This window comes from Pollicipes pollicipes, unplaced genomic scaffold, assembly GCF_011947565.3.
Source record: "Pollicipes pollicipes isolate AB1234 unplaced genomic scaffold, Ppol_2.1 Scaffold_7231;HRSCAF=8579_pilon_pilon_pilon, whole genome shotgun sequence".
Taxonomy (NCBI): domain Eukaryota; kingdom Metazoa; phylum Arthropoda; class Thecostraca; order Pollicipedomorpha; family Pollicipedidae; genus Pollicipes; species Pollicipes pollicipes.
This window is the reverse complement of record NW_023597034.1, coordinates 20,868,537-20,879,966: the sequence shown is the minus strand read 5'-3', so window position 1 is coordinate 20,879,966 and position 11,430 is coordinate 20,868,537. Positions and strand designations below refer to the sequence as shown.

General features: G+C 49.8%; 1 protein-coding gene across 4 annotated transcripts; it reads left to right on the top strand.

Annotated features, from left to right (window-relative positions):
* Positions 1 to 4,833: 4,833 nt before the first annotated feature.
* Positions 4,834 to 8,698, top strand: LOC119110544 (regucalcin; the record flags this gene model as incomplete). 4 transcript variants are annotated; one of them, XM_037234408.1, is given in 4 exon segments in its annotated part: positions 4,834 to 4,955; positions 7,463 to 7,617; positions 7,948 to 8,172; positions 8,480 to 8,698. In XM_037234408.1, coding segments are annotated over 3 exon segments (598 nt in total), but the record flags the coding sequence as incomplete, so codon positions are not given.
* Between the last annotated feature and the right edge of the window lie 2,732 nt (positions 8,699 to 11,430).

Genomic DNA, 11,430 nt, shown 5'->3' with positions numbered 1-11,430 from the left:
GAGTGGTTGTTCAGCACTAGAACGGGCACGCCTTCGGCACTGGAGCAGCCGAGTGTCTGACACAGGAGTGGTTGTTCAGCACTAGAACGGGCACGCCTTCGGCACTGGAGCAGCCGCGCGTCTGACACGGGAGCGGTTGTTCAGCCCTAGAACGGGCACGCCTTCGGCACTGGAGCAGCCGCGCGTCTGACACGGGAGTGGTTGTTCAGCCCTAGAACGGGCACGCCTTCGGCACTGGGGCAGCCGAGTGTCTGACACAGGAGTGGTTGTTCAGTACTAGAACGAGCACGCCTTCGGTACTGCAGCAGCCGCGTGTCTGACACAGGAGTGGTTGTTCAGCACTAGAGCGAGCACGCCTTCGGCCCTGGAGCAGCCGCGTGTCCGGCACAGGGTTGAGAAGCACTAATGCCGGGTTGCGGAGCCCGGACTCGCCGCTTTTCATAACGAGGACTGATAGAGAAAGGGGGGGGGGGGGGAGAAACTTGTTCGTAGCATTCCTGTTTTTTAGAAGTCGATGTTTTTTTCTGAACACTACATGGCACCTAACAGACGGTAAGTGTGACAAGGTGACACTGATACATTGACGGAACCTTGCGTGATAAATTTATGTTCAAAATACATAAAATAACACACCGTTGTACTCACCATTAGAAAAAGGACACGTCTGTTCGGATCAAGTGTCATTTCGGGGTATGGCCTCGTACGTAGGAGCACATAAAACTGAAAATGTTCGATTTTCGGGAATATTTGACTCTTGATCTTTTTTATCTGGAATAAAAGTTTTCCCGTTTGTGAGCTCTAGTTAAGACCAATCTGATGATTTTTTATTCGCGCTTTACCTACGTTAGTTTAGAAACGGGGAGGGGTCTCATTGCAACAATTTGCGTTGCAGTCTGCGCCCGCAACCACGCAACCCACCTGCAGCAGTCTGCGTTAGGAAAAAACGGCGAATCAGGTCGAGGGCTAATGAATGAGCATTACCAAACTTCGTGTTTGACATGCTCATCATCAAGTTCGCGTTTTCACCTGTGTAGTCTTAATGGCATTGCCCTAACAACAAAAGAAAAGAACATGCCTAAAATATATTCGGCACAGGTCACTTGATGGCAAACTAGGTAAGTGCCGCATGCACGCACATAAGCCTGAAGATGCCATAACCTTCAGACCCGTCCTCAACCCCATGACATTCAAAGGTGAAAATTCGCGGACTAAAAGCACCCAAGGGATCCGACATCATGGGGGCTGTTATTGGATTTGATGGGTAAGACAGCATGATAAGTTTTGCAAGAGTCCCAAATAGTACCAACTTGGTCACTTTCAGCAAATGTTTCGGCCCAAGATCTGTGCTTGGCTCCTTGAGTAAATTCTGACCGCATCCTTCGCTGATTGATATTAACTACGCCACATACAGCAGGGTGATTATCAGTTACATACTGAAATGCAGCCGCCTTTTAACCAATTACTTTCATAAATACACACCATGTTAATGTGCGTGCGCGTGTGTTTAACTATATGCAGACAGACTCGCATCAAGTTAACACACACTGAAAGCTTGTTGAGACTAGTCTAACAAAACTATCCGAAAAGGGTTTACTTTACATAGCTAGCCCTATAGCGGTGTTTGTTTTTCTTTTGAGGTAGGGGATCGCGCTCCCAGCCAGAAATATGGACTTTTTACTTATCATTTCTTCTTCTTTTTCATCATTTATAATTTTTGGGTGTTCAGGTCCCGCAAAGCCTGAGAAACTTAATCCCTGCTCCCGACTCTGAAATGATAGTGAGCCACACCTTGCCCTACTCTCTCTCCATCAGTCCTATGTATTTTGCAAAAACTGCATCTCTGTAACCATACGTCCACCGATTATTATGGTCCTACAAGCACCTGGAAATGATAAACTCTTGGTTATGTGACATCATCGCACAATCAGCTGGAAACGTGGGCGACCTCCAACATTTTCACTCTAAGGCTAACGAATGAACCAAGGGTAAGCAGGAACCGATATCTGGCCTTTCTTGAGTGAACTATTGTAAGCCAGAAACCAGAGCTGTGTGTGTGAGGAACTAGTGGAATATATGCACTAGGGCCTGGCGTTTGTGTGAGAACCAAGAACCAAGGTCCGGTGTTTGCGGAATGCTGATGAGAACAAGGAACTTGGCTTTGGCGTTTGAGAAGGAACCAATGGGAACCATGAATGATCAGCGAGAGCCATGAGCCGGGGTGCGGTGTTCGCAAAACAGCCAAGGGCATCCAAGAACCATGGGATGCGTTTCGTAAAATAGCCAGCCGAGAACAGGACCCCAAGATCTAGTTTTCAGGAGGGGAGTGAGAACCAGAAACCAACAGCGGGGACCACCCACGGGGTTGTTCACGACGATAAGTACAGAAATCGGGATTAACAACGACGGGCCGTGCGTCGCCATGGTCGTGGGCGCCTCTGTCGCTCACTGCCATCCCAGCCAAACAAGAGCATGTGCGAATTTTGGGATGCGCGGACAGAAGCTAACTGAGAAAGCGGACAAACGCTAGAAGGGAGAACGGACAGGCGCTAGCTGGGAGAGCGGACAGGAGCTACCTGAGAGAGCGAACAAACGCTAGCGGGGAGAGCGGACAGGCGCTAGCTGGGAGAGCGAACAAAAGCTGCCTGAGAGAGCGAACAAACGCTAGCTGGGATAGCGGACAGGCGCTAGCTGGGAGAGCGGACAGAAGCTACCTGAGAGAGCGAACAAACGCTAGCTGGGAGAGCGGACAGGCGCTAGCTGGGAGAGCGGACAAAAGCTGCCTGAGAGAGCGAACAAACGCTAGCTGGGAGAGCGGACAGGCGCTAGCTGGGAGAGCGGACAGAAGCTACCTGAGAGAGCGAACAAACGCTAGCTGGGAGAGCGGACAGGCGCTAGCTGGGAGAGCGAACAGGCGCTAGCTGGGAGAGCGGACAGAAGCTAGCTGGGAGAGCGGACAGAAGCTGCCTGAGAGAGCGAACAAACGCTAGCTGGGAGAGCGGACAGGCGCTAGCTGGGAGAGCGGACAGAAGCTGCCTGAGCGAGCGAACAAACGCTAGCTGGGAGAGCGGACAGAAGCTACCTGAGAGAGCGAACAAACGCTAGCTGGGAGAGCGGAGAGAAGCTACCTGAGAGAGCGAACAAATGCTAGCTGGGAGAGCGGACAGGCGCTAGCTGGGAGAGCGGACAGACGCTAGCTGGGAGAGCGGACAGAAGCTAGCTGGGAGAGCGGACAGAAGCTAGCTGGGAGAGCGGACAGAAGCTAGCTGAGAGAGAGTGGGCAGACGTTAGATAGGCAATCATAGCAAGGCCAGCCACCTGACGGCCTCAGAGCACGCTGCGCAGGGTTCGGTCGTGAAGGTGCGGCGTTTTGATGCCGCCGGGAGCGTTTTCCGGGTGACAGCGGGCGGGCCTGGATTAGAGAGCTCACCGATGTGGCATAGAATCCCATTGATATCCAGGGGCATAACCGGGTGCAGTAGGCGACATCGCTATCATTCCATTCTCCATCCCTCAACTTATTTTATTTCACTTTTTGTTGTTCGATTTTTATCGAAATCGGCTTTCATCCCAGTCCAGTTTTTTATCTCGCCCTTTTGCCCTCCGAATTGTTCCTGATTTGGCTTTTATCCCTTCTTACTTTTGTCATCCAGCCTTTTCTGGCTCAGCTTCCATCCTTGTCAACCTCTATCCCTGTCAACTTCTATCCTTGTCAATTCCTTTCCTTGTCAACTTCTATCCTTGTCAACTTCTATTCGTATCTGTCTCTACCTTTGTCAAATTGCATCCCAGTGGACTGTTTCGCTTTGACTTCTTTGTTAGACCTTTCCCATTCGACTTTTTATCAGGCAACCTTTAAGAGATCATGTGTAAATACCCACAGCGGCAGCGGTAGGTCTCCCGAGTTGGAAGAGGGGAAGACACCCAGTTTCTTTTCTTTAGTTAATCCCAATGGGGTAATTTTAAACATTCAGAAAGTTGGGGAGGGGGGGGGGTCACCTCTAATCCTTCCTCCCTTCGTTACCTATGCCCTACGTCCCTGCACATCGAAAGCTGTCAGAGTGTGGGCTGATCTACCCTAGCCATACAAAAATATATACTTCTCGCGTTGAGTTGGGACGATTCTGAACATCTAATCCACACCTTAATCAATCAGCAGACTCTGAATGAACACCATACTACACCTGGAAGTGTCCATACCAAACGGCCTGGAAATGTCCATACCACTAATCCCGTATTTAGGATCTTAAAATTAAAAGACCCTCGTGCTCATGTGGACATCGCAAAGAGGCACGAAACGCTTTAACTCATCCTCCCCTTATTACTACGTAAACATCAGCTCTGCAATGGGGCGAGTGATGCTTTCATCAGTTACCCCATAGCCTCACAAAGCAAACTAGATATCGTTTTGTTCGGCACTGATCTTGACCATGTCTTCATATTTACATCTATTTCCCGTTTCAACCCAATAATTCCTTGCTGACGGCCAGGCGTCGGCACTCGGTGGCTGATTCAGCGGTCGTCACGTGTCGATGGACAGGGGATGAGGTCGGCGCGTCCTCTTCCTCAAGACCTGCTTCCCTCCGCATTGCACTCTTCCTTCTGAGAGGAGCTTCTAGGTGTTTACTGTTGCGTCAGTCCTTCACGAAACTGCTCTTCTTCTAATCAATTGTTTGGTAACGAAAACGGGAGGAATGAACGCACGGCCCGCTGACACACCCTAAATGCCTATCTAGGCGCGGGGAGGTGACAGCTATCGCGCGGTTTTTGCACTTTAATCGCCATAGTTATAGATAAACGCATTGGCGGCTTTCCGAGGGCGCAGTGAGACGGCCGAGTGGCTGAGCGGCAGGCATCGTGTCAAGACAGATAGACACTGTGTTTCGAAGACCGGTTGGCTGCTTACGAAACTTCGGAGTGGAACTGCAGTCCAAATCGTCCTGCTCGTGCTAAGATAGGTAGGGGAACGTTGGTCTGCTACCGCCCTCATTTCTTTTCTTCAGCAATGAAATTACTTTTTTACTGCACGATTCTAATCAGGCTTTGGAAAGGAGTGGAAGGGCCTGCCATGGTTAACCTTTGTAATGCAATGTCACCAAAACCTGAGCCGACCAAGCTCGTCAGAAGAACTAATTTAATGGTGTCATGACATTGGACATGGGTGCTACGGCAAAAACCCCTACTGACAGGAGTGCTACCGCAAAAACAGGAGTGCTACGAACTTGGTTATACGTGACATTGCTTATAATGCAAGAACTTTTGCACACAAATCTTAAACGCGGCATCACTTCTACTGCAATGGCTTATACAAAAGTGCTCCTGGACAAAATGTATACTTCAAAAACTTATGCCAGTGATTACATTCGCTGCAAGATCTTTTAGTCTTTACTTTTACGTCACAGCACTTCTACTTCGAAAACTCATATACGACGTGAGTGATGCAGGACAAAACTTGAACTTTCCAACAGAACATGTCATGATCTTTACAGCAAAAACTTATACAGCATTAATTTTATGCGACATTTCTTCTCCTGCAGCAAGTTACATGCGACTTTAGTGCCGTGAGACCAAACTTGAAAACTTATGACAAACTTCCAATACAAAAGTTCATATCACCATGTTCACTGCAAAGCCTATGCAGCAGTTGACTAATCTGTGATATCAGTTCTTCGGCCAACACTTATACGCGACATTTGTACACCGCGATACAGGCCATGCTGCAAGAATTATAGCCGTGAATGCTCCAGCCCATAGTTTAGCCCTCACCAGAATGCAGAAGGGAACGTTTACATGGGAGCACGTGGACGGGCGGTCCCTCCAGACTAGAAGTGCCCACTCCATGGCGCCAATATCTTATTGCTGCTGCGAATGTTGCGATCGACAGACCCACGACGGCAACGGTGCTAAGCGACATTTCTTCTACTGAAATTATGATGCACTGCCGCAGCAATCGCAATGCAACGTCAAGGGGCTAAGCAGGGAAAGACGGCCGAGACGGCTTCCAAATACATGGAACACGGCGTTTGCCTACAATGTGAGATACCTTCCCATGGCACATATCGGGTGGATGGAAACTGAATATGGAGCTACACCTTTGACCTGGTGTTTACTGAAACGCGACGTGACTTCCATGACCTTGACTTATGCAAGGCTCAAGTGCTACACAACAAAATTAATATTTCATTAAGTTTTACGCGTCATCGGGATTCTTCTACCACAGCTACGGCTTTCGCTCATGCGCCAAGCGCAGTAAATCGACAAAATCATGTAACGTAATGAATTGCCTTCGCATGGGCACCACGAACTTTGAATTGTAGCATTGCCTAGTTGGGGTTCACTAACAACCAGTGCGCTGTTTCTACGCCCTGCTAAGTGTCCACGCATTTTGTATGGCAAGTATTTGCAGTAAAAGTAAGCTTGCGTATGCGTAAAGACTGGATCAAGGCTACTGGACTGAATAAGTTTTCGCAGTGCGCTTATGACAGGCATGAGGTTATTAAGTATGCGTGTAGTTGTGTAACAATAACAGCGTGTCCAAGTTTTTCCAGTGAAATTAATATCGTGCATAAGCAATGACTACGTAGGTGACTGCAAAAGAGTTTGGAAGGGTACATTTTTTGCAACATAATTTGTATTGCGTGGCACCAATTTTGTGCGAAGTATTTGCAGCAGCCGTAACGTCGTAGCACTCGTTTGATAGGACTTTTTATTGAAGCACTTATGTAGAACCGTATCTGATACCGACATGAGGGTAAACGCGAAGTGCGCAGGTGGCGGATGCAAGAAAATATTAAAGAGGTAGCTTTGTTATGGCGAGTAACGACTAGAGTCTACCATTGTTTAAATAGCTAGGCAAGTGATGTTCTGAATAATCATTTTTACTCATTGCCCTAATGTTCCGTCGCTTTGGAGTGTTCGGTGTGGAAAGAACGCTGGTGGGCTCCGGTAGTACACTACCTAGGGGTGGCGAGGGACGGGCGATTAGACCAGTTTCTACATCACTTGCTTTCCTTTTTGAAAAGGAACTTTCCGATAGCATTCCATGTAACATACGCTTGGATGCTCAAGAAGACTTTGGGTCTGTAAATACTGGCATGTCTCGCAGAGATCCCAGCAGAGCCTTTTTGTCTGGGAGCGCATGAAAGCCGCATAAAATGTGAGGCGATTTCCTTGCTGACATTCTCCTTTTGGTGTTCAAACCCTCCAAACCCCTCGTGATTTGCTGAATCTACCAAGTAGCCCGAAACCGTGCGCTGACATCCCCCCCCCCCCGCCCTCACACCGCGACGTGCGCTAACACTGCTGTTGAAGTGAAGTGGGATCGGCTGGCACGGTTGGACGGAGCGTGGGCGGGCGGGGGGGGGGGGGAGGGGGGCGTGCGTCGCGCACGTGACGTCAGGCCTGCGCCGCAGGAAGGCCCGTCTGAAGCGGATCAGTGGGACGTGACGTCAGGCCTGCGCCGCAGGATGGCCCGTCTGGAGCGGATCAGTGGGCCGCGCCAGTGCGGCGAGGGCCCCCACTGGGACGCCCCCACCCAGCGCCTCCTCAGCGTCGACATCCCCGGACAGGACGTGTACAGATGGGACGAGCGCCGCTGTGTGGAGGAGAAGCTGCACATCGGTGAGCGCCGCAGCGTCCGAGCCCTGGCGAAAGCCGCAGATCAGTCCGTGAATGTGCAGGGACTTCAGACTGCTACGATGTGATTGCCGATGATATACGGCAGGATAAGGACGTATCTTATGCGAGGCTGAGCGGCCGTTGTGATGCCGATAATCAAACAGTCCCAGCACGCGCATTGCAGCCGGCCATGGCGTGGAGTCATGCGACGCTGCACCTGCTATGGTTGATCCAACGGCGGATTGGCCTGTCAAATGTAATGTTCACCTAATCTGATTGACCTAGCCGACTGGTGACCCGGATGAGCTGAGTCGCAATGGGCCATCCTTTCAGACTTCAAGAACGACGCCTCGAACCCCCACGCGTGCCAGACGTCTCTGGTGGTGCCGATTGAGAGCCAGCCGGACACCTACGCTATCAGCACGGGCCGCGCACTCTCGGTGCTCGAGTGGAGCGGCGGGAAGCACACGGTCCGCGACTTTGTCCAGGTCGATGACCACAGGCCTACCAACAGGTTCAACGACGGAAAGTGTGATCCCCAAGGCAATCTGTGGGCTGGTAAGAGAACTGGTTTGTTCATGAGACGCTTTGTCTGTTATTTTAGGGAAGACGTTGCCGCCCTCACTGACCTGGAAGACATCACTCATAAAAGCAGGAATTCTGGCATGATTTTAGAGCATACCGCAGAAACAATGTTGCAGAAATGCGTGTCATCACATGTCACGGCGTGAGTTATATTTCAACTTGGAAGAAGCAGACATAACTGCGCCATATTTGCTGTTTCATGCTTCTCATGCGCATCTACATACCACTGCATTTGAGTCTTCCAAAGTTTCGGCGTCGACCCTGTTGGTCGCCGTGGCAGGCTCGATGGGCCTGCAGACTAGTGAGCCGGGCAGCCTGCCACCTGGCGCCGGGGCGCTGTACTACATATCGCCCGAGGGCGCCGCTACACGTGTGCTGGACGGCGTCACATGCTCCAACGGGCTGGCCTGGAACTCAAGCGGCGATCGGATGTACTACATCGACACCTTCTCCTACAAGGTGGACGTGTTCGACTGTGACCTGACCGGACCCAGTATCGGTGAGGGCATCTCTGGTGGTCCTGACTGTCGGGCAGGTGACGGGCGGATGTTTGGTCTCCACTGTCTGCCGTTGTGCCGTCGGGTTACACCGAGACGAGGTTTTATAAAAATAAAAAATCGTGCAGTGTCAATACGCGCACGTGTGGCCGGTTGGACATCCTTTGCTCGGGTGAGGTGGGAGTCAATTTGACCCCGCAACCTGCGATCTCAGGAACTAAGAGAGCAAGAGACACCAAATTCATAGGGCGTGTTGGCGTTTGCGTTTAGTAACTAATGTCTAAATTTGATATTCCTGGGTCATGACCTCCGGGTCAAACTCCAGGTTAATCTCCAAAGTACCCCAGAACCTAGATACCTGCTCTAAGCAAAAGGTCACATGCTCATTTGAGGTTATTGCCCTTGTTTGACCTTTCCAAGGGTCATGGTGACCAAAATCATATAAGATTCCTTTTGAGTTTTGCATTTGAATACGCGACAAATGTTACGCTAGACCATATGTTTCAAAATAAAATGTTGAACGGAGTCATTCTAGGTGAGTGACCTATTTTGACCTTTAAGAAGTCCATGGAAGATGTATAATGCGGTTCCTGTTATCAATAGGTTCGAAATGAGCACCAAAAATTACCACATATAGCAATCCCTGGAGTAATAGAGCAGGTTTGTTTTCGCCTTGATCTGACCTCTATACCTGCCCATAGGTAATCGGAATCTGTTCATTCAATTGTTGTGTTGCCTAAGAAAGTGTCTCAGGGATGTATGGCTCCGTCTAACACTCCGTTGTTGTATCAGATTGAATGATTCCCTAGAAATTGACTTCGCTGAATCCATGGTTCGACTTTGACCTGCCGTAGGTCAGTAACCTTACAAGGAACATTTAAACTGTTGCCACCAAACGATCCACTATTTAATTGTCTACAACTGCGCAAAGCTTGGAGCGACTACGCCGCGCTGTTCGGAAACCATTCCGGAAAAACCTTCGGGGAGTCAAATTGACTCTCTCCCGAGTGCGTGTCAACACGTCGGATAGTGCTTTGATGGCGTCGCTCTTTCATATTTTTTTTTTCATTTAAGATGGTCTATCGGGAGCATTTGGTGTTTTATGTTGGGTGCGACTGCTATGGTAACAGCCCTGAAAGTGCCTTGCATGACCTTCACCAACAAATGCACAGAGGTGGCCAGGCTGAATTTGTTCAGGGAAGGATTTAAACATCGTGCGATAAAGGTTACAAACGAGACCTGACCAAGAAGAGGAAATAATAAAAAAATCAAAGCTAAGGGACTGGCCATGCAGCTGAAAAGACTTCAGTCGTCCTACTGTATAGTACACCGGACGTACCAACTAAAGACTGCAGCCGTCCTACTGTATAGCACACCGGACGTACCAACTTAACACTGCAGTCGTCCTACTGTATAGTACACCGGACGTACCAACTAAAGACTGCAGCCGTCCTACTGTATAGCACACCGGACGTACCAACTAAAGACTGCAGCCGTCCTACTGTATAGCACACCGGACGTACCAACTAAACACTGCAGCCGTCCTACTGTATAGCACACCGGACGCACCAACTAAAGACTGCAGCCGTCCTACTGTATAGTACACCGGACGTACCAACTAAGACTGCAGCCGTCCTACTTGTATAGCACCGGACGTACCAACGAAAGACTGCAGCCGTCCTACTGTAATAGGCACACCAACCGGACGTACCAACTAAAGACTGCAAGCCCGTCCTACTGTAAAGTAAGCACACCGGACGTAACCAACTAAAGACTGCAGCCGTCCTACTGTGGTTATAGCAACCGGAACGGTGACCAACTAAACAGCTGAAGAGCCGTCCTACTGTATAGTGCGCACCAGGAATACCAACTAAAGACTGCAAGCGCCGTCCTACTGTATAGTAGCAAAACCGGACGTACCAACCTAAAGACTGCAGTCCGTCCTACTGTAAGATGCACCGGACGTAACCAACTAAAGACTGCAAGCCGTCCTACTGTATAGGACAACCGGACGTACCAACTAAAGACTTGCAGCCGTCCTACTGTAATAGGCCAAACAGCACCGGACGGACCAACTAAAACCTGCAGGCCGTCCTACTGTATAGCACAAGCCGGACGTACCAACTAAAACTGCAGCCGTCCTACTGTATAGTACAACCGGACGTACCAACTAAAGACTGCAGCCGTCCTACTGTATAGTACACACCGGAACGTACCAACTAAAGACATGCAGCCGTCCTACTGTATAGTACACCGGACGTACCAACTAAAGACTGCAGCCGTCCTACTGTATAGTACACCGGACGTACCAACTAAAGACTGCAGCCGTCCTACTGTATAGTACACCGGACGTACCAACTAAAGACTGCAGCCGTCCTACTGTATAGTACACGGACGTACCAACTAAAGACTGCAGCCGTCCTACTGTATAGTACACCGGACGTACCAACTAAACACTGCAGCCGTCCTACTGTATAGTACACCGACGTACCAACTAAAAGACTGCAGCCGTCCTACTGTATAGTACACCGGACGTACCAACTAAACACTGCAGCCGTCCTACTGTAGTACACCGGACGTACCAACTAAACACTGCAGCCGTCCTACTGTATAGTACACCGGACGTACCAACTAAAGACTGCAGCCGTCCTACTGTATAGTACACCGGACGTACCAACTAAAGACTGCAGCCGTCCTACTGTATAGTACACCGGACGTACCAACTAAACACTGC